The sequence below is a fragment of the Misgurnus anguillicaudatus genome, chromosome 15, assembly GCF_027580225.2.
Source record: "Misgurnus anguillicaudatus chromosome 15, ASM2758022v2, whole genome shotgun sequence".
NCBI classification, from domain to species: domain Eukaryota; kingdom Metazoa; phylum Chordata; class Actinopteri; order Cypriniformes; family Cobitidae; genus Misgurnus; species Misgurnus anguillicaudatus.
Window position 1 is genome coordinate 3519351 of NC_073351.2, and position 24234 is coordinate 3543584.

The 24234-nt window shown below is 36.7% G+C and overlaps 1 protein-coding gene across 2 annotated transcripts in view; it reads right to left on the reverse strand.

The window, feature by feature from the left end:
• Positions 1-896: 896 nt before the first annotated feature.
• ppfibp2a (PPFIA binding protein 2a) overlaps positions 897-24234 on the reverse strand; it is a 30665-nt gene continuing 7327 nt past the window's right edge. The window contains exons 4-24 of one of the 2 annotated variants that reach the window (XM_073853294.1): positions 22274-22405; positions 18469-18624; positions 16316-16408; positions 15581-15692; positions 15437-15469; positions 14988-15049; positions 14361-14436; positions 11623-11720; positions 11469-11527; positions 11329-11371; positions 7219-7260; positions 6945-7077; positions 5230-5368; positions 5016-5135; positions 4782-4929; positions 4394-4505; positions 3789-3877; positions 2256-2378; positions 2001-2126; positions 1606-1794; positions 897-1517 (exon numbers count right to left, since the gene is read on the reverse strand). In XM_073853294.1, the coding sequence (XP_073709395.1) occupies positions 1314-1517; positions 1606-1794; positions 2001-2126; positions 2256-2378; positions 3789-3877; positions 4394-4505; positions 4782-4929; positions 5016-5135; positions 5230-5368; positions 6945-7077; positions 7219-7260; positions 11329-11371; positions 11469-11527; positions 11623-11720; positions 14361-14436; positions 14988-15049; positions 15437-15469; positions 15581-15692; positions 16316-16408; positions 18469-18624; positions 22274-22405 (2289 nt within the window). In that variant the 3' untranslated portion in view covers positions 897-1313. The remainder of the gene's footprint in view (positions 1518-1605; positions 1795-2000; positions 2127-2255; positions 2379-3788; positions 3878-4393; positions 4506-4781; positions 4930-5015; positions 5136-5229; positions 5369-6944; positions 7078-7218; positions 7261-11328; positions 11372-11468; positions 11528-11622; positions 11721-14360; positions 14437-14987; positions 15050-15436; positions 15470-15580; positions 15693-16315; positions 16409-18468; positions 18625-22273; positions 22406-24234) is intronic. The other variant, XM_073853295.1, reaches the window with a different exon arrangement.

The window sequence follows — 24234 nt, forward strand, 5'->3', positions numbered from 1 at the left end:
GACCTCCGTTCCAACCCAGCTCCAACCTGTCTAATTATCAAGCAACCCTAAACACCTTAGGTGTTTCTTAATGTCAGAGCCAGAATTTGGAGGATGCTACATCATTGACATCCATAGAAGGAATGTTACAATGTCAAGGATCCTCGGAATTTCAACCAAGGACTAAGTCCTTCGTTCGAAAAATATCCAATATACAGGAAAGGATGCATATGTGTAGCCTTCGTGCTCTCAAATCACCCACAATCCTATGCGCACAGTGCCGAAAGCACACCTTTTCACTGATGTAATGACGCAATGACGTGCACTTGCTAGCCTGTTCCATTAACGTGACCTCTGAATGCTAAAGGGTTCATAATGTGTGTCTTTTTAGACAGCAGCAACAACATAAACAAACAGCTTTTGTGGACTAAACGCAACATCCGGTAGACTTTCACATAGAATCAATAGAGTCTTTTTACAGTAGTTTATTTATGATAACATGGAAAATAAATTACAAGTAAATTACCTTTTTCATAATCATATATAATGCGTATCAACTATTACACTGAGCTAATGTTACCGTGTAAAATGAGTGTATACAGTGATAGCTACTGGTCCTTGAAATATCTGCATTGAAATAAGAATCAGGCTAAAGTCACAATATTTATGTCTTGCACTGCACTGACCCAATTTTCACGTTTGCAATTTAATATATATTATGATCTGTTTTCAGTTTCTAATGATAGAAAGGAGTTTCATGAAACGAATGAAATAAGAATAAGTGAACACAAAGAGGATCAAAGTTAATGCTTTAGGAAGCCAAATTCAGGTATTTTGCAACAAGGTGTGTTCGACTTCATGTTGTGCAGCGATGCACAGATCTATCGGTACATGCCATTAAAGTACCACACAAACAATTCAGAAGATTATTTTTATTTTGTCATATTTTTGTAACTGTACCATATTATACAGAACTGTGTTTGGTTATGTTTTGTCCCATTTCTCAGGAATCAGTCAAATTGTAAAACTGAATAAATGATCAGTTTAATGAAGGAACATAAGAAATATAGAAAGAAAAGAAAAATGTTAAATCATATATTTGGAATTGCAGATTACAACAAGAAACACCAATTATAGATACTTTAGCATTTGACTTTCCAAAGATTATTTATTCATTTCTTTCCGTTTTAGGCAACCATTTAACAGTCATATGCAGGGAATACAGATGGTTTTCTTAATAATCAGTTTTATTACAATGTTAACACTGAAGTTCCTGGAGCAGTATTAGTGTCCATGCATGGTCTTTCTGGTTGATTTGGATTGGCACAAATGAATCAACTCTTAGACCCATCCTGCTGCAGTCTGTCTGAGTCTCTGTCTAACACAGGGCTGATACCCCTGAAGCTTGCATACGGCCGCTTTGGTGTCCCATTCAGGATTGGTGGAGTCCCTGTTTCCATGGGGCAGATATAATCTGCTGATTCATCTGTCCTGAGCTTTCTTATTTGTCTGAAGTGAGTAAAGCCAAGCTTCTTTGGCTAAGATAGAGAAATGACAGGAACGTATTACAGGAGGCAAAATAGCTTTATATTTGATATTTTGCATGGAATTTCTGCAGTATCATACCCTGACTTTGGCAGTGGTGGTAAGGGGTGCATGCCCACTGGCATTGGCAAACTCCCGTTTTTCCTGCTGTGCTTGGGACCCAACGAGTGTGCTGAAGTTGGACGCTAGGTGGCGTCTGAGAAGAGTCTTCTGTGGAGGAATGTTGAGGAGCATGGCCAATGTCTCAGAGTTAAAGCGAGGCTCCAGAATCTAATGAGCAACACACACACAGTTATTTTATTCATCCCTAGCTGAGACATCATAACATCACACTAATGGTTTCAATAAATTGTGTATGGACAATAAACTGGACACAATGTTATGCATTGTAGTTATCGTAGAATATAGTATGGCTGTGTTATTTCCATTATGTATCTTTTCAAAGCAGAAATACTTTAATGTGCGGTGAAACTCACAACCAGGCCCCCATGGACTCCGCTGCCTCTCAGGTTTGGAGCATACTCTGCCAAATCCACAGACCTCAACCACTCCATCACTCGATGATTTGACCACTGAACCACCTCTGATGGGGACATCTTATTCTGTTGGGAAAAAGCATACACAGTCTATTAGTTTAAGGGAACAATGTTTAATCTGAATGTGTGAGCCTGTTCGTGCCTTGTGCATTTATATGAGTTATCCACGCAATTTTGAAAGGTGTTTTGTCTCACCTCATCCCCTGGTCTGCGTCTCAAGCAGTTTGGGTTGAACTTGTTGACGTGGAGAACATGGATAGCACATTTGATGCTCAAATGATGGAGTTGACTGGTAACTTTCAGGAACAGAAGATCATTCTAAGAGAAAATATCACAGTTAAAAGTACATGAACAATGCATGCAAAACATTAAAGTAGGAGAGAATCGGGGCAAAAGTAACGTGGGACGAAAGTAACAAAGCATTTTTCTCCGAGCCCTGATGACATTTACATCCCAGACTATGACAGCATCTAACACACAATCCCTAACAAAGCAGAGCTGACAAATATTGCGTTCTTTACACACAGTTTTCCGCGTGTAGATCCAGAAAGCTATTTTCAACCATGATAAGTAAATTCCTAAAGCGGTCATTTTTTTCTTATAATGTGTTGTGTTTCTGGTTTCATGTGTTACAGTACTGATCAATCTACAGGTTATATAGTGACCCAACACATCCTGAAGTTTCACTTCTTAGAGTTTTTCAAAATAAAAGTAAATCAGGTTTAAATGTGAGGAGATCCCGTTAGGACAAAAGTAACACTTGTTACTTTTGTCCCGCTGCTAATACTGTTATATATATGTTGATATTATTCTAATTTGATTTAATTTAATTTACATAGTGTTCAAACTGTTGAATAGATGTTTTATTCTCAACAATTTAAGTTTGAACTGTTGGTTGCTTTTGAAACATTTGATAAAACTGAAATTTAAAATGAAAATGTAATATCATTATTTTTTACAAAGATAAATTACAAAATATGTTTGCAGTTACATATTAATGAGGTCACAGTCATGTATATTTATTAAAAACAAGTGTAACACAAAAATCTATCTTGTTTTGTTGTGTGACTTTCGTCCCTGCAGGTGCAGTCGAAAGTAATAATTCACTACTTATGTTTAAATTGAAATTATATTGAAGTCGTTTTACATTTTTACAAAATTTCCCCTTGTACTGATAGACCACACTTGTGAGTTATTGACCACAGCAAAAATATATCTCTGTCTATAAAATTATCTGAAAAATGGTACTTTCGCCCACCGCTCTCCCCTACATCATTACTGCACACAGCACAGTTATAGTAAACAGTGTTCAGCACAGTCATACTACATCAAAACAACATGCAGCAGTTAACATCAGAAATGATGTGCAGGACAGTTAAAGTATGGCAAATTCAGTAAGACTGAGACATCACAATGTCAAAAAAGTGTCCCTATCTACCTAAATATACCCTACATCAAAAACTTGCAACACAGTTACAGATCAACAATGTGTAGCAAATTTAAAGTACATATACAACATGCAGCACAGTTAAAAGTACATCAAGCTGTGCAGCAATGTTATAATAGATATACAGTGTACAGCACAGGTACAGTAGATGTGTGAGGCACAGATAAAGGGCATAATAAATGTGCAGTACATTAAAAAGCACATTAAAAATGTGCAACAGAGATAATAATCTTATATGGTGATTTAGCGTACAGAGTTTGATGTCATTTAGTTTCACTTACCACTGTCAAATACTGTAGCATTCGACCATCAACCTTGCTCTCATAGAACTGATCCTTGTACTGTGGTAAGCCAATATCATCAAGCCAGCCTTCAGATGGAAAATGTATATGTTGTAAACACATACATGTGATAGTTTGTGTATATCCATAAACATTAAACACATGATGACAGGAGGAACATAAATGAGATAGAAATAGATCATGCTCAATTTAAAGTCGCCATGAAACGGTAGTAGCGACTGTTTTTTTTTTCTCTATGGTGACGTATATCTGAGTAAAACGGCTTCTGAAATGATAAGGGTAGGGCTGATTGAACTGATTGGATTGTTTGACATGTTGCTAATTGCTAATCGCTGTGATCTTTTCCCTGACCCCGCCCACCTGCAATACCATATGACCGGAAGTAAAGAGAGATCGTTTCTAGGAAGATTTGAATTTTTGAATTAATGATTATGAGGGCACATGCATTTTAGAAAAATAATAAAGCTCACAGAAAAGTTATTTGTATTTCAAAAATGTACAGCTTTTATTTTTTTAAGCAATCGACTTTAAGCAATTGTACTTGCTGTCATTAGTAAACAGAATGCAGTATTGCCAGTACGTACGTGTAACCCAGATATGATCCAGTTCCGAAGATTTGTCTATTGACTTGTTACTAAACGCTCTGAGAGCCAGTTGCAACTTCTTTCTGTGCAGTGGATGTTTAATACAAATCTCCTGCAAAAAACACAAGAATGTTCATTTTCATCACATTTGTGTTGAGACTAATGGAAATGTACAACTAATGCACTGCACAATCAGATCAAGGACTGATGTTTGTGCATTGCTAGCTTAAAATTATTTAAAAGATGTTCCTGACAATTCAACAATATTATGGGGTGGAAACAGATTACTCAAGGACTAATAAAGAACAATCAACAGTGGCTGTCCTATCTAAATGTCAAAGTAGTAAGTAAATAACTCAAATATTGAATAACAATCATAAAAACAGACCTTCTCAAGCTCCTGTGGAGTAGCGGAGAGGAGGGTTTGCCCACTGGCCACCCACTGACGGGCTAAACTGACATACTGACCCAATCCACTGTCCTCCAGCCAACCACACACCTGCTCTGTGCTCCACTTACAGAACGGGATGTGCATACTGATGTATAGAAAGACATGACAATACCTAACATCAGTACACCAGTCTGTGAAGACTAAATCAGTAAAAGTAAGATGAAGATTTACCGAGTTGAGCGTCCTGAATCAGGGGTCCGTGTTAGCCGAGGCCCCGCTGTGGCCCTGAACCCTCCTCTCCTAAACTCAGTGGGCTCCAGGTCATCTGAGAGCACGCCTGTCCTCTTGATCCTCAACACGAACACACACATTCTTAGAAACTGTACATGATCTCTCTTTTACAAACACACACTCACATGCAAACATACTGTCTATACATACTCACTTTCCCCATAGTTTGCGTATGCTGGTATTTTTTACATTTTCCTGTAACACAGGTGACTGCTTGCCAGAGTCGGCACCAGACGACAACGAGGAAAGATCCGAAGAGCCAGTGTCCTTCATTTTCTCTGTGTTTCCTGTGTCTGTGGGGGGGGGGGTCTAATGTTAAACTTACGTTTTTCAAATGTCAAGGACTGTAAAGTTTCAAATATTGTTTCAAACATTCGTGGCAGTCATTTAATAATGTACACTTATTTCTCAGTTTATTAAAACAAAGGAAATCATGCTAACAAAAGTGCACCTATATATGATATGTACACCGTCTCTTCATTGTCCATAGCATTGAGTTTGAATTAGATGGGTAAATTGTTCACATGACCCTTTATTAAGCCAATTAAAAACTGTTAAGCGTCGCCGTCCCGAATACGGGACACCTAAGTTTGCATTAATATTGTTGATGTAAATTTTAATCTATCACTACAAACTATATATATCGTTGGAAAGGTCTAAGCCTCCAGAATAAACATTTCAACAGTGTTTTATAAAATAAATTATGTAGGGAGAGTAATTGATTCATTTATGAAGAGAGTGTGCCTCAAAACATTTATTTTCGGCTAAATGTCACTGTCCCACCAGCAGGACGCCTACATTTACTTCAATGTTTGCATATGAATTCTTATCTAATCATGACAAACTGTATATTATTTTAAAGCTCCAAGAGTGTAGATTTAACTCAATAGGGTGGGGTGACGCTTAAAAGGTTAAAATTTTCAGACACCGACGCACACCCCACAAAGTCAACACTGTGACTCAGTGTTGAGTTCCCTTCATGCTGTGACAGATTGCAAAATAAATCAGAATGTTTCCTTACAAACAGTTAATGAGTTCTAAAACCTCAAGACTGCGCTAAATACAGACAGAAAAAGTTGTGGCCCATTACATAGTTATAAATCCCGTCACCATAATATTGGCCCTCAGCTGCGTTACTTAATTTGTATGAATTATTTGAAAGCAAATGTCCTCTACATATAGACACTAATAAAGAAGGTTTACATTAGGCTTGACTTTAGCTGTGGGCTTCTGTCAGCCTGGCCCTGTCAAGCCACATCTGACAGTGGTTTTGTCTCCCTTCAGCCAATCTAAACAGGTGGGGTCCGTGTGAGGGTTGTTCGCCCCCAAGAGGCCCTTTCATTAAAGCCATCAAAGGATTGAAGGGATGGAGAGAGGTTTTGAGGGATGGTAGAAGTGGTTTTGCTCTAGAGCATGGGTGGAAGAGAGACCAGAAATACACATTCAAAAAGATTTGAATTTTCCAAGAAAGGAGGGTAAAAACCAAAAACAGGACCTAGGGCTCTTGCAGTCATTTTCCCAGGGAGCCATGCACAGAGAAGTAAACAACACACACAAAGAAGTGATACTAAATTAGAATAGGTTGAGCCGAGTTCTGCCAAAACACAGCTGTACTAAAACAGGACAAAAAATTTAAGATGAGATAAAACCACTCACAGAATATACTAGTCTTGTTGATTAAAAAAGCGATCTATTTTACCAGCACTGCACCTGACAGCGGCATACAGTATGAACTTAATATTATAATATTATCTTTATTCATTTTGTGGCAAAAGTTCTGTAAAGCTTTTTTCTATAATTTGTCTGTAATGTTTGTTTGTTGGTTTGTTTTCTAAGATAAAAAATGTAGAAAGGAGAATGGTTTCATACTAAGGTTGAAGTCCTCATCCTTGTTCTCCAGAGACCTCTGGTCTGATGTGTCACACGTCTCCTTCTCACTCTTCTCTGAGAGACTCTGTGCTTTTTCTGGGGGTGTTTGATGTTTGCTGTCAGCTGGTTGAACCTATAAACGTGTGTAAAAACAACATGATCACAACAGGGCCATGATATGAACTATATAGACTTCCTCGGTTTAGAAAGTGAAATAAAAAGGATGGATAAGTATGAAGATGAAAGAGTAAGAATTGGTTAAGGATTACTGTACCCCTTCTGTCAGAACAGGTTCTACCAGTTTGCCATCCACAGCCTGAGAATAAAACAAATAATTGCAAGAACAGACACATTTTTAGCACATGAATATTACACAAAACTTTCTATAACTTTCAAAAAAACGTTGAATCTAATTGGTTGGGCAGGTCATTTTAACTTAAATTAACTTAGATTAAGTGAAAGAGCAACTATCGTCTGTTTCAAGATTTTACATTTCCTTTGGTGTGTAAGTGTGTATTATTACATGTTAACGATATGCAAAAGGTACAAACTCCAAAGTAAACAATGACACAAGTTATCATCTCCAACGTAAATCTGTTTTCTTGGACTACAACAAACACACGGATTGTAGGCAACAGTTTACTTCCTAGATTGGTGATGTGGTAAAGACCGACATTATCATAATTCCTCCTGCTTTGACTCACAGCCTGTAAGTTAACTCCTGTTAGCATTGCATTGTGCAATCTTTTAAACATGGTAAGGAGCGTCACATTTCCGGCTGACGTCAGAGGTATTCAGACCAATCACGACGTACAGATTAGCTGGCCAATCAGGGACACAGCGCTTTTCAAATCGATGAGTTTTGTACAAAATCCGTGCGTTTCAGGAAGAGAGGGAAATCTGGGGCTACAAAAATGTACGGTATGTTAAAAATAATTAGCCTGGGTGCCAGCCGATCTTAGCCCCGCCCACAACATTTTGAGAACGGAAGATCGGTCTGGGGTTTTTCCCTTGAGAAGCTACTATGCTAGACCCAAAGCTGGTCGAACCAATCAAATTGTCAGGGCGGGCTTTATACGATGATGGACAGATGATCAACAGTAACGTAATGAACCACGTCACCAAAGAGCGCGTGTGTTGAATCTGTTTAACGAAATGGCTGCCGCTGTAGAATTCAGATGTGAGGATTCTGACATTGAGTCTGTTCTAAAAGATATCGACAGAGCATTGATTTAAAAAGAGGAACAGAGAAACGCGGGCAAGGCATTTGTTGATGTTTTTGCCGTCCTTCCTACGAGATTCGGCAAAAGTTGGTCGCAACTGAAATTGGTATCACGGTGATGCAACTCGGCGTGCATGACGAGATGAATATAATTAGCGGTCGTTGCCAGCTTCTTTTCGGAAGCCCGGAATCGTGGGTGCTGAATAAGTGGAGGGACGTGCTAGGCTCCAATATTTTCAAGCCAACGTAATGGGTATCGTCATGGATGAAGTTCACCTAACGTACAAATGGTAAGAGATAGTCTTACTGTATGACTTAGTAAATACTTAATGTTGTGATATAAACGAAATGTTGTAAACATAGTAGGTGTTGATGTACGTTCGCTAACTCAGACTTAGTATAATCACAATGTTAGTGTCATTGTAGCGAAATAACTAGCAGTTCGGTCAGGCTGCAAAAGATGTAATTTCAACATACGTCACACACTCCATTGCTCTGATTGGTCGTAGGTCTATCCAATTGAGTGCAGAGGCATTTTTCGGTTGAGACACGCCTCATAATTATAGCTCAATGGAGCGGTATCAGACTCAAATTCTGACTAGAATTGAATATGACAACGTCAGGCTAAAAAAATAATGTTTTTTTTCACCAAAACCATGCAAACACATTGTATTATACCAAATACACAAAATAAAGTTTTTTTTAGCAATGAAATGGGTGCACTTTAAGCAATTTTAACTCATTATCATTTATTTAGCTGACGCTTTTATCCAAAGCGACTTACAGTTGCCATATATGTCAGAGGTCGCACACCTCTGGGGCAACAAGGGGTTAAGTGTCTTGCTCAGGGATACAATGGTGTGTCACAGTGGATTCGAAACCTGGGTCTCTCACACCAAAGGCGTGTGTCTTATCCACTGCGCCATCACCCACTAACTATTTCGTGAGTTGCTATAACCAAAAAAACATGTTGAAATTGCTTAAATAAATCTGACATGTTAACGTGTAGTTGAAATTTAAAACTCTAAGTTAAAATGACTTGAGATAGGAATGTATGAACAGCATAGGTGCATTTCACATATATCATTTGTTTTAAGAGGTAAACAAAATAAGCTAATGTTTAAAGGGAAACTTCACCCATTTGCATTAAGCTTTGTACCGTTAGAACCCCAGTCATGTTTTTGAATGGTCGTGCATCATTCCCTCAGTTTCCCCGGAGAGGGGAGAAATACAGATTTCAGTGAGGCACTTCCTTCTTTCAATGATGTAAAAATCGTCATTTTGCGTCATTGAAAGAAGGAAATCCTGTATCTCTATTGAGTGTGAAAGACTACAGACACTCATTCCTAATTTTTCCAAGGTGGGGGCTATGGGTGGGACCCACTCACGCTTCAGACCAATTACAGATCAGTGGGTGGGACTTACGAAAATATACGAACACAGACGGGAAAAAATGATCAGCCGCCATCTTTATGCTAAGCTAAGCTAAACAGAAGTTGTGGAGCGAGCCAGAATTCATGTTACAATAACAGTGGAAGTTAATTAATATAATATAGAAGAGGGTGATTTCGCAAGCGTGATGCTCTAATCCGCTGTTCATTGCACCTTTATGAGCCACAATACAGCAAAGCGCTCAGGCAGATGGAGGAACAGAAGCCCGAGGAGAAGCCGGAGCCTGGGCGTCGGCTGAGTAGAGGAGCCCGTGGAAGACGCCGCAACCATCGGCCTCTGCTGCGTAGAGAAGCTTGCCTGTTCTCTCGCTGTGTGGCTTCTTTATAACATTTCTGCATCAGATAAGGATATGGACGTTCGTTTGGTGAAGGTTTTGAGGCAAGAGAGCAACTTTACGTGCGTTTGGACATGTTTATTTCACATACGCGTTTGCTTCGGCTTCGACAAGCAAACGCGCTGCGGAGTATATGAGCTTGGACAGACTCGCGCTGTGTGCTTTCGGTTTAAGATTTCTGGATCAGATAAGGATATGAACGTTTGTTTTGTTAATGTTTCTGGGCGCGTGCTTATTTCAAAGACGTGTTTCGGTTTACGAGCACAAGCTCCAAGAGCTGAGGCAGCGCGTATGTGGAGATATTGTGCAGGGGACGCGTTTGTGTGCAGGATGCAGGGATAAACGGACGTCTAACTAAAGTGAGTGCTTCTATTTTCTTTGTTATACTAACGTGGCATTTATGTACACAATAGCATATCTGAGCGGTGTTTTATATGTCTATATTGTGAGAGCAGTGAGGCCGATATAACACGGATGTAATTACAGTAACCAAGAGACAAAAAGAAAATTGGTAAATCTAAATAAACATTTAATATGCATACCCTTTTTTAAGTACTTGAAAAGACATTTGTACTGCGGATCTGAAACCGCACGTTGCTTTTTGAATAAGACTTTGCTACACACCAGACCAGAGTGTTATTGTGTGTACCACTATGTAACATCACGTTTAAAAGTAAGTCATGATTGGTGTCTGTCAGACACAGTGGTGGTGGCTATTTTCTTTGTTTTACTAACATGGCATTTATGTACACAATATCATATCTGAGCCTTGTTCCGATTAATGGGAGTGGCTTGCAGAGCTGTGCATTGTGGTGCATAGTGGGAGTTGTAGTTTTTCCATACAAATGTGCTCTAAAGTCACATTTTGTCTTTTCTCGGTCAAATAGGCACACAATTCTACATTTATGTTACATTTTGACTACAAATATGACTCACTTTCCATAAAGATTAATGTTCCTATCGGTGAAATGGCCCTTTAAGAAAGCTTGTTTCCATTAGGGGTGAAAAAGTAATCCAATAATGCACTGTAAATGCATTCATGATCAATTAAAATTAAAGATTTTAAGGAAGGCAAGAGAAACAACGCCTGTATAAATCATCTCTCTCCATCATTAGAATGAATGTTGCCATGATTCATTAAAAAATGTTTCAAACCTGTCTTGAGCTTTCTTTGTGTTACTGAAAAGAATGACTAATGTTTCAGTACATTTAAGACCTGGTTAAACTGGATTATGGGTGGTTAGTTAGACAAAAGATTGTAATCATTTGTGCCCTAAATAAAGCACATGCAATTGTAGAGGAAGTGCAAGATGAATGTGACCTTATGTGTTTCAGAAAATAACTAAACAAATGTATCAATAGTGAGTTGGTCAAACCTTTTGGGGTGAGCTGTCTTTCAAGTCCTCCATACTGATGGATCTGTGTAAAATAACAGATATTTATAGATTTTGTCTCATGTGATATTGCATTTTCCCTTTAAAAACAGATTAGGTCTGAATGGGGGAGATTTGATTACCTTGCATCTTTCTGTGAAGAAACTGACGAGACCAGTAGAGGAGATGAGCTGCTGATGGTCAGCTTTATGAGAAAAGGAAACAAATACTGTATCAGACACTGAATATGACTAAAATCAGAGGTCTACATTTAAAGATGAAGAATCACCCACAACACAGCTCACTGTGAGCCTTATGTGTTAAAGATTTCATCTTTATATTTCCATTCTCTTTCCCTTCCTCACGGCTGATGGGAACAGATTTGTCACCAGATACTGTGAATCAGATTCATATCATGTATTTGTAATTACTAAAAACTTTGAATCTCCCAAACCACATCCCAGCAAGCAAAAAACAAGACAGTGAAATGACGGCTAACTATAGACCCAATATAGTCCGGCTATGAGTAACCCACTTCTACACTAAATAACCTTGAATTTGGTTACATGTCGTTTTTTGCCTACATAACTTGTATGATATTAATGTAAGAAAAGTCAACATGTGTTCAAGGTTTTCTTTTCTTTTATATGTCAAGCGTATACGCATTGTCTCTTCTTGGGCTATGGTTAGACGTCAAATAGACTTTTACTGGCAGCCCAAATTTTGCCTTGTTTTAGCCAAAATTGCTTGTTGGGATGCATCTAAATTGACACATATAAAATAAGTATGGTATAAGTATCCTACCCACTCTCACAAAGTTTCGTGATATAGTCACATATTTTTTTTATTCTTTTTTCGTGATATTATCACAAATTTCTGCAGGGTTTTTTTTGTGATCGTATAACGAATTCCTGTTTTCGTGTGATTATCACGTATTGGTTACTCAACTGTTTTTTTCCTATTTTTAAACCATTGTCGCTTCGGTTTAGGGTTAGATTTGGTGCTTGCATTAGAATGTCACTTTATATATTGGTTTAACCACTTAACTGTCACTGTTCCTGTAGAGGAACACCTAGGTTTACTTCAATATTTTGGATGTAAATGTTTATTGAATCATGACAAACTATATATTTTTGGAAAGGTCTAAGCCTCTAGAATACATATTTCAGCAGTGTTTTATAAAATAAATTATGTAGGGAGAGTAATTGATTACTTTATGAAGAGAGTGCGCCTCAAAACATTTATGTCCTGCTAAATGTCATTGTCCCACTGGTGGGATGCCTACAATTACTTTAGTGTTTTGCATATGAATTCTTATCCAATCATGACAAACTGTATATCAATGGAAAGCTCTAAGAGTGTAGTTTTCATTTGTCATCATCATTTTGGGAAAATATTGACATAGTTTGAGTCATTTTCTAAAAGGTCACAGGCCCTCAAGCGGGCCCACATTGTTTTTACATATTTATAATACTAATACCCTATGCTAAACCTAAAAATCTTGACAAACTATATATCTTTGGAAAGCTCTAAGAGTGTAGTTTTCATATTTCATCACAATTTTTGGAAAATTATGACGTAGTGAGAGTCAGTTTCTAAAACGTCACGGGCCACAGGTGGACCCAATTTGTTTTTACATATGTATAGCACTAATACCCTGTTCTAAACCTAAACAATCTTGTCAAACTATATATCTTTGGAAAGCTCTTAGAGTGTAGTTTTCATATTTCATCAAAATTTTGGGAAAGAAATGACGTAGTGAGAGTCAATTTCTAAAAGGTCACAGGCCAACATGTAGGCCCAATTTGTTTTTACATATGTCTAACACTAAACCCCTACTCTAAACCTAAAAAATCTTGATAAACTATATATCACTGGAAAGCTCTCAGAATGTAGTTTTTATATTTCAAGGTCATCTGATGATAGAAATAATGTAGTGACAGTTTTTAGTTACATGACCCCACCCCCCATAGGAATGCATATTAATTTTATATATTCATAATTCTAATATCATATTATAAATCTTCAAAAATGTTGACAAACTATATATCATTGGAAAGCTCCAAGAATGTAGTTTTCATATTTCAAAACGTTTTAGCAGTTATAATAATGCAGTGACAGTATTGTATCAATTTGTGACAAGAGAATGCAGCAAACCGTTGACATCTAGTGGCCGTTGTTGGTAAAACCACTAAAAGTGTTACACAAACCTCATTTTTTGTGATTTTAACTTAAAATTTGGATCACAACTGCTTGAGACATATGGCCTCATGTTTACATTATTACTTTTGTGAAACATTTTCATTTTTATAATTTTATTTATCGCATTAATATGTTATTGCATTATTTTTAATTATTATAATAAATTTAAACTGCTATAACAATTTTTCTGTTAAATATTTTCACCCCCAGAAACATCAGTGAAAACCCTTACATTGTCTTCTTTAAAACAAGACCAAAATTAGTCTTTTAGACCAAAAAATGCCAAAGTTATATTAATTTGAAGCTACACATCAACTTTTCACCCCCCACTCTAAAGGGTGGAGTGACAGGCAAGTGGTTATACTATTTTTTCTGATTTAGTTTTTTATTTGTCGCCTGGCGTTAGGGTTAGAGTTGGGTTTAGGTAGGTATGTCATTTTATTTCAATCTAACCCTAAACCGAACGACAATGGTAAGAAAATAGGACAAAACTGTTGAGTAACCAATACGTGATAATCACACGAAAACCGGAATTCGTTATACGATCATGAAAAAACTTGGAAATTCGTGATAATAGCACAAAAAAAATATTTAAAAAATGTGACTATATAACGAAATTTCGTAAGACTGGGCTGAAGTATCATACAGTGTCTTTCTTCCTTTTGATTCATTCAAAAATGTTGTTGTCACATGTAATTATTATGTCTTTTTTTATTAAAAATATAAAAGCTTGTATAAAAGCATGTTGACAGTCTGACCTTTGACCCTCTGAAACATGATAGCATTTTCAGAATAGTACTGCAGTGTATTAAAGGATCAAACAATTCATTTACCTTGAACTAAAGTCAAGATGTCGTTTATCGGCATGTACTGGCTGAGGAGAAGAGTTAACTGTCCTATTCTTCGGTCCTGAAACCCCACAAAAATAATAAAGTAGTAAATAATTGGCAATGAATGACACTTCTTAAGTATCACATGAGTCTGATGATGGACAGAGCAGAACTACATCATAAATCTGACTTACTTACTGATTATTAGTCATTGAATTATTGCTAAATAATAGGATTTAAAATACTGTACACACAGTAGATTTTTCCTCTACATTTTAACCTATTTTTGTGCTAAAATGTTTTTGTAAAACTGCTTTGCAACAAGGCACTTGTCAAAATAGAAATACAATTGAACTGAATTTGAATATTTGAAGCAAAGGTCAATCTCCGCCATGTGTCTTCACTGAAAGTGTATGGCACATATCTGCCAAAACTGGTTCTGGATTCAATTCAACAGACATTCATACTCAAGTCCATAAACACACATGTGAGAAACAAAACCCCAATGTGTTCAAACTGACGCCAGCTCACCTGCTGGATATTACAGGTGGTATGTTGACACTGTTTTGAAATTGTACACTTTGATTTATGTTCAAAATGTGCTTATGAAAGATAAGACCTGTACTTTACCTTTTCATCATTGGCTGCAATGAGTGATTGCAATCCTGTTTTAACTCTCTGTAGCTCCTGGTCTGTTGACAAATAAAATTAAGTCATAATAAAACAAAATACTATACATTATATGACATTAAAGCATGGTACATATATGTAACTACTAATGTATCTGTTACTGCATTTATTAATATTGAACAGCTACTGCAAATATTTCATTTTGATCAATATTTGAAGATCTACAACTCTACAAAATAGTTTAGTATTACAGCCTTGAAAAGTATTTAAACTAGTCATAAACTTCAATGGAAGCTGTATGAAGCTGTACATTTAGACTTTACAGTCACATAAAACAATGAAACAAACAATTAGTGAATTAGTAAATCAGAAATGAGTTGTACATGCACACATGTGGTTTGCAGAACTCGTTTTTGTGATTTGTTGTTTAAATGTGGAAAAAAGCATACGTTTAGTGTTGAGTCTCCTCCTGTAAATCTCCTCTAATGGTGAATACATGTTAGAAACAGAAAACAGACTTACAAACACACACAATAGCAAATACCTGTATGAGTGAAAAACACTAGATTGTTAAGTAGGTTAGTATTGAGTACCTCTCTCAGCACTATCCACAGACACTGGAGCTCTGGAGAGCAGCTGAGCCTGTAGACTTTCAATTTCAGCATTTTTACAGATCAGCAGTTGCTGTAAACTTGTGATCTCAGCCTATGTGTGAATGTGACAGAGATATATTTCTGTCATTGGAAGTGTATACAAAACCTTTAGCTAGCAAAATTTTTACGTTTACACATTTGGTAGACACTTTTATCTAAAGCGACTTGAACTATTACTACTGTACGGTAACTTCTACTCTTATATGGAACATACTGAAAATAGGGAGGTGACGATAAATGACAGAATGAACATCATTACTTTAAGCCATAGTGAATAGTAAATGTTTGTATGCACTATATGCACGCATCACTAAATGGCTGTTTTGTGATTTACACTCTTAAAATGGCTGGGTTATTTTTGACCCATGCTGGGTAAATTTTAACTCAACACACCGCTGAGTTAAAATTGACCCAAAGCTGGGTTGTTTTAACCCAACTGTTGGGTTATTATAGCTCATGGTTTCATAACAACAACCCAACATTGGGTCATTTTTAACCCAGCATGTGTTTTGTCCAATACCTATCCAACAATGGTTCAAAACAACCCAGCCATTTTTAAAGTGTACCATTTATATGATGCACTGTATAGTCACATATGGCTAAGAGTGTTTACAATAATCTTATCAAACACCAAAATCATAACTGAAGTTATAAGTTCGAGTTGTAAGGCAGTACCTGTGTCACCTTAAGCTTCTGTTCATACTGAGACTTTTCCTCTTCCAACTGCTCAACCCGATTCTTCAGTATTTTCAGTTCCTGAAGCAGATTCTGTACAAAGCACACAACACAAGGATATTATAACCTTACTTCATAGTTAGATCAAGGATCAAACTACTTTAAGTATTTGCACCAAAAACCTGACGACAACTGTCTTCATGTGAAGTCATTGCAATAGCTTGCATTATTTTTAATGTCTTATAGGAAGTTTCGTCATACGTTTTTCATACTTTTGACTTTACACAAAACTTTCCTAACTTTACATCAAATGTTTTGTGATTCAAAAAGTAATTCATCTAAGAGCTGCTTGGTTTAACCCTTAATTAACTGTGAATATTAAAATACTTCTAAATGGATGCTGAGAAAATGGATGGTGGAAAGTCACATTTGATAAATAACACTTTTTTTTTTTTCAATATCAGCAATTCACAATTATAAATTATGAGAATGTCACAGTTCTATCTGGTGTTTCCTTGGTAATTTTAAAGGTCTTTGTTCTGTGGGCTTTTAGTTTGTATTTTTGGTTCTTGTTTCCATGTTTGTAGTCTGTTGTAGTTCTGTTTATCACTAGTCTTTGTTGATTGTTTCCCAGGTGTGTCTAACTTGCCCTCATCAATCTGTGTACAGTTGTAGATAAAAAATATTGGCACCCTTGGTAAATATGAGCAAAGAAAACTATGAAAATAAAGGATCATTTTGAGCTATAATTAAAAACAAATCGGGAGGGGGGGTGTTACATTATGACAATCTAAATGTTTTTTCTCTAACACACACACACAATTTTTGGCACACCTAAAGTAAAAAATCTCTGAAGTATATTCCCATTGATATCATTTTTTTCTTGGCACACCAAGGTGACCAGGGGCCTCATTTATAAAGCGTGCGTACACACAGATTTGATTGTAAAGTGTGCGTTCGCAAAAATCCACGTATGGCATAAATGTTAAAAACCACAAAGCCCTAATCCCCTTATTCATTTATCACATTGGGTAAATCTGTAGACTAAAGACTATAGTTCTAATGTTCAGCAAAAGATTGTTGAGCTACAAAGTGATAAAAAAGTGGTTTTAAGGAAATAGTTAAACCCGTAAAAAACATTTCCATCTGGGCAATAATGAAGACGTTTATATCGACTGGAGATGTTTCAAATCTGCCTGAAAGAGAAAATGTGTCTATACACATATTACAGAAAATTCTAATGGTTTCCATTAAAATACCAATAGGAACCATTAGCTTTTCCCATTAAAACCACTACACTGTAGTGTGTTTTGGGCCATATTCCATTAGAACCAATACAATTCCCAATAAAACCAATAGAATTTCTGTGATTGTGTCTATTGTTTTTTTAGCAGGGTTCAGAAATCAGTTGAATCTTGGGGTCAGAAACTTAACAAAATAAAGGACAATAGCACCACCATCACCCCAAGTTGTTTGATACACAGTTTAAGAAACAAATCCTCTGCTCTCATGCAAAAACAAACTCAATCATATTCATCTACCATACCGGAGCTTTAAACAGGACTCCATGTCTACAGTTATACCTCTAAATCTTTATTGTTGTGATCCTACTTGGATAATATAAAATATCAACAGATAAAAAAGTCAATATTTGACTTGCTCTACTAGAAATCTTATAATGGGTTTTGGTTAAATCTTTCATCGAGACATTGGTTGAAAACAAACATCAAAATCAACAAATGAGTGCTACAGTTATCAGGGTGCATGCTAGAAGGAGAGACGAGGAGAATTCAATATGGAAAACTTTATAATTTTATCAATGAAACAGGATTTTGCTAATTTATTTTCACAGTTTTCTTTGCTTATATTTAACAAGGGTGCCAATATTATAGTCCACAACTAAATATATACCGCAGTGTTTCTTTGTCCTTGCATTATTTGTTTGATTGTGTGTATGGGGTACCGGGTTCCTTGCCATTCTCATTAATGAAAAGATTAGATATGTTTAACATAAATCACTGCTAATATTATACTGACACAGAAATGTTGCATCACAATATTTCAAAGAACTGAGCTTTACACACATGCAGTGCTTAAACTTTAAGGCACACAGTGACAGTGTCTGAGAGTAAAGTTTGAGATCTCTGACCCACCGCTGGCTTTGTCTCAGTCAGAGAGTCCTTCACTGGCTCACTGACACAACTCTCCTTTGGGTCCATCTTCACTGGCTTCTCTGGGATCTTACTGGAGATCTCCAGTCGAATTCGACACATCTGCTCCTGCAGCTCGCTAATCAGATTCACTACGCTCTATCAGATAGGAAAAACATGAATGAGAAGGACAGATGAAGAACACATAGGTAGTAAGATGAGGTTTAAATGATGGATTATTGAAGTCAGACATGATAATGTATGTGGTGGTGTATGTTCCTCAAGTTACGTGGAGAACTAGATCCTAAATCTCCCTTCTCAGGTTTTTCTTAGCAATTTGTAAATTACGACACATTCATTTCTGGAGTGCTTCTTAAGAGACATGATTTTGTTTTATAGAGTTCCTGCAGTTGACCTCACATAGCCTTAACTCTAGAGTCAGACGCGCTACCTTTGAGCCATGAGATCTAATGCTGACAGGCCGGCACCTGTTCTGGCTGCATAGATCCAGCTGATTGGATCATCCCAGCAAACCGTTTCCAGCAGTCGACTCCTAAGATTCAAGTTGTCCTTGTTGTATACTGTTGATGCTTATACATGCAGAGAAAGATAGAAATTCTTTCTGGATTGCTTCAAAAATTGGGGGGCTTGCGACTCCACTTTTTTATTATGGGAAAAGTGGTGGACTACTGCACATGGAACAGGAAATTGATTTCTGAGACATCACTGTCTATTCTCAATTTTTCCTCAGTGCCGCAAAGAGGGAAGGAAGAATTCCTTAAAGTGCGCAGTGAACTCTGTTGCCATAAAACTCCTGATGGTGCCATTCATTTCATATTTACTCCTGGCTGTCCTTGCCTGCCAGTATGGTGGTATAAACACAAAGGGTCACGTGATGTTCGGACTTCTATAGTATTTACATACTGATTGATTATACTATTTGAGCAAAATGGCTCAATTCATAGTGATAGAATTTGCATTTTAACATGTTTGTGGGCCAAGCTGAGGAAAATTGATAACCATAAGTATTGGGACAGTAAAACAAACATTTATGCGCTTGCTTTGTGGGCAAGAAAATTGTAAGATGAATATGAGGCAAAAGTACAGAATGCAACATTTAATTAACATTTAATTATGTTTCAAGACATACATGCTTTAGCCACAAAGAACAACAACCTTTCATCCTGACGCATATGTACTGTCACCAAATGCAAAACCAAACAATTAAAATCCAAACGTTTTGTTCCATAAAGCTGGTAAATTGTGTATGTTACAACAGGTGAAAAATATAAAATTGTGACATTCCGTACTTTTGTCTAATATTCAACTTTCAATGTTTAGACATTTCTTGACTCCACATCGAACAGATTTTGCTTTTATTGTGTCAATACTTATGGATGGCACTGCATATATGAGTCAGTTAAACGTGTGATTGGCTGACACCTACACAGTTTTGGGGATTTACAGGCATTTACTATTACTGTATTTATCTTGACTAGAGATGAGTTGTTATAGCTAAAGGTGAGTTGTTATAACTTATAAAATTAAGTTTACTTTTCTCAACTATATTTTATAAGTTGTGACAACTCATCTCTGTTGACATGACTTGTAAATCTGAGTTGATTTAACAAAAAATTTAAGGCAGAAAAGTATTTTTACAGTGTACGAATTGTTTTTTTCTCTAACAATGAATCGTCTAAAGGGGATCGCACACCGGCCGCGCCGCGTCGAGTCGCGTCTAGGACAACTCGGAGGTATTGTAAACCGGAAGTGCACATTAAATAGCGCGAGCTTCGTCAGATAGCATATACTTCAAAATGCAAAATATACGTTAGCAGCCAATGTTAATCGTTGAAAAATTTTAACTTTGGCGAAAAAAATGTGCCGCCTTAACCAATCAGGAGCCTGCTCTAGTAGTGACGTGAATTTCTGAGTGAATGTCTCAATGACTAGAATTTCACACACAAATGAAGCGAGTAAACTAAAAATGTTCAAGTGGCAAACTAGATGTAAATTTGAAGCCTCAAACACGGCTTGTATGAACCCAAAGTAAGGCATAAAACTCCACTCCGGCCCTGAATGGTCTCTGCATGTTTAAAAAAAAACGGTTGTGTGCCCAAAACAAAACACCATATGAATGCTTAAACTAGGTACAGTAGCCTAAGTACCAAATTATAAAAAACTAGCTAAATTACTACAAATTATAAAATGATTCTAAAGAGAGCCTGTTGGTTTCCAATGCAACTATTTTTTGCAGTTATTCACTTGCCAGATTTTAAAGGCTGGAACGTTTAAGGGTCATTCAACTTTTAGTTCAAATTATAGTCATTCAAATTATATAGTTCATCACCAGACACAAGCAGCAGGCCAGCCACAATAAAAAAAACATCACGACGTCTGCTCACATTGGCCTGGGCTTTCAGAAATCATCTTTAGAAGAGTAAATACCTCAGTGACCCATTTCACACATGCCCGTGACTCAAATAGAGGGCTTTTTGTTAAAGAGCCAAGTGAATAGATTTCATTTCCAGGATGTACCATGTGAGCAATCAGCATTTAAAAACAAACCAGCTTCCAATGTGGTGTTTGAAATAACATCATCGTCTGGATACTAATCTTTGAAAATATATCAAGTGGACTTAAGGAACGATGCATAAAGTTGCCATTAGCTAAGGAACTTGGCTTTCCTGCGTGCACCATAATGGCTTAAAACCTATAATAACCAAATCACTTTTAGTATGTTAGGCAGAAAAAGCAGTAACGAAAATAACTGTAACTTCCAACCTAATATCAAGTTTGTAAAATTTAAGCATTTAAATTGTCAAATACAGTTTCATGTAACATCAATCACAACAGAGAAGAGTCCCAAGAAAATATCTGTTCACTGTCCTGGATGTGAATGCATGCAGTTTTAGAGTGGCATGACACCAACTATGAGAGAGAGAGAGAGAGAGAGAGAGAGAGAGAGAGAGAGAGAGAGAGATTTTGGCATGCTGGTGGAATGCTCACGAGCAGATTGGTGCCATTTTTCCTCTGTGTGGAGCCCAGCAGTTGTCTGATCTCATGCTGAGGTTATTCTTAATATCTTCAATGCTAAAAACACTCTGGCTATTTGTCACTTCACTTCTAGACCTCTCTCATGACTAAATATCACATGTGCCCACCAGTACTAGCCTGTAACATTTAACATGTTCACTCATGATGAGCAAATGAGAGATACACAACCTCACAAACACATATTGCTTATGCCAGCACACCATAAAAGCCCAAAGGCTATAATTTACATCAATCTCTGTCTATGTGCCATAGTATTTACTTACTCTGAACATAGTTATTACATGAATACAGCACACTGTTAACTAAAACACCAAAACTGGACAAATTTGTTCTCCATAATAACAACAACATCTCCACAATAACAACAAGCACGCTAACGTGATCTTTAATAAGCACTCTTCATATGTAACACATGTTTTCCTCCAACAAAAATTTGATTATAAAACTAAAAACCAGCAAACAAAAATAATCAGAGTGACACAAACAGTAAAACTTTAAAACAGATTTGTTAAAAACAACACATTTGGTGTTACTATTCAAACAACACATCTTGCGTTTATAATTCAACTTGTGTTGTCCCTTTCATTTATTTTTTAACACAAAATGACACATAAGGTGTTAAAACGCATGACACAAACAATGTGACTTCAATCTGGTTCAAAATGCATAAATGTTGTAACTCTGCTTTGAATCTGCCTAAAAGACAATCTGAGGATTGTTAAGAGATTCAGGATTCAGTTTAGAGTCATACCTCAGCTTTATGTTGCCTCTCGGTGCTTTGAGCATGCTTGTCCTCCATGTCCAAAAGCTTAAGTTTCAGACAGGACACTTCCTCCGTCAAACCCAGCTTCTGTGTTTCCAGAGAACTTTTGCTTGCAAGCTCCTATGAGGTTCCAAACACATACAAGAGATATAGACTGACAAAAATAAAACGCAAACTGTACATTTCACAAGGCAAAACAAATCTGAAGACTTTGCTTAGCTGCAGTTCCACAATGGCTAAATATATACAGGTTATGAGGGCTATATTTACCCTCTTCTTTAGCAGGAACTGTCACATGAGAGAGAGTGAACACTTAAGCACAGTAAACAGAAAAATAAACATTGAAATAAATGCATTGTTTAAATAGATGAAAGCAAGTGAAATATTTGTTTTACTAAAAAGCTTTAAAAGCCAAAAAGTTTAAACTTGTTGTATATGGTAAAAGCATTATCCTTTCTAGATCTTCATGGTTAAACTCAGACACAAAACAGAAATCCATTTTACAGCACAGAAGCCCAAAAACCCATCTTGTGTTGAGGAGTTTGGTGTGAGCTTCAAGCCTTCTGAGAGAGCATGTGGAAAATATTAAGCCTGTGTGGAATTGGATTTGCGTTTGAAGGCCAAAACCTCATAATGACCACAGGCACATGCTCTAAAAAAAGCTTCCCATTTAAAAGGCAAACACTGGAGATTTAATCAGCCATAGAGTTTTCAAAGTGAAGAAAAATTCAACAAAAACACACAATTAGCTTTTCAGGAAAGGTAAGATTCAGGAATGTAAAGCTGGTCCTTGAAAATGGCATGAAAAAGAAGTTCAAGAAAGTGAAGAAAGAGAAACCTAAGTTCATCTGTTTCTTCTCTGTGTGCTGGAAATTTTATATTTATTTTCCCATTTTTCCTCACTGTCATAGTTTTAGTAGCAAATGCAGGGTTCCTGCTGTCAACTAATTGCTAACTTGATTCCAATGCTGAATGATTGGATTTTTTTAGATAACAGCAGCGTGGAGTAATTTTGACGAGTACTATGATGTTTCATGTATCACTCCAATGTCTCTTATCTCATGTTAACATAAACAAAATACATAACTGAAACCAAAGGAATCCATTGCAATATTTTGTGTCTAATTGTTATCTCATGTGCCAAGTTGACAGGTAAAGTGACATACAGTAAGGATCAACTAGCGGGTTGGAAAAGCTATTTAAAAAAAAAATTCAACTATAGTACAACCCCTGGCAAAAATTATGGAATCACCCCTCTCAGATGATGTTCATTCAAATGTTTAATTGTGTAGAAAAAAACAAGCACAAAACAATTTTTACTCAACAATCCAAACTGGATTGACATAACTCATGGCTCCAACACGAGAGATGTCAGTTGAAACAAAGGAGAGGATTATCAAACTTTTTAAAGAAGGTAAATCTTCACAGAATGTTGCAAAAGATATTGGTTGTTCCCAGTCAGCTGTGTCTAAAATTTGGACCAAGTACAAATCAAATGGAAAGGTTGTAAAAGGGAAGCGTACTGGTAGACCAAGAAAGACATCAAAGCGCCAAGACAGAAAACTTAAAGCAATATGCCTTGAAAACAGAAAATGCACAACAAAACAAATGAGGAACAAATGGGCAGAAAGTGGAGTCAATGTCTGTGACCAGACTGTCAGAAATCGCCTAAAATATAAGATAAGCCAAACGAAAACCATCATTAACATCTAAACAGAAAAAAATAAGGTTTCAGTGATAACAATCTTGGACTGTGGATGACTGGATGAGAGTTATATTCAGTGATGAATCACGAATCTGCATTGGGCAGGGTGATGATGATGGTAGAACTTTTGTTTGGTGCCGTTCCAATGAAATTTATAAAGACAACTGCCTGAAGAAAACATGCAAATTTCCACAATCATTAATGATATGGGGTTGTATGTCAGGTAAAGGTGTGAGAGAGATAA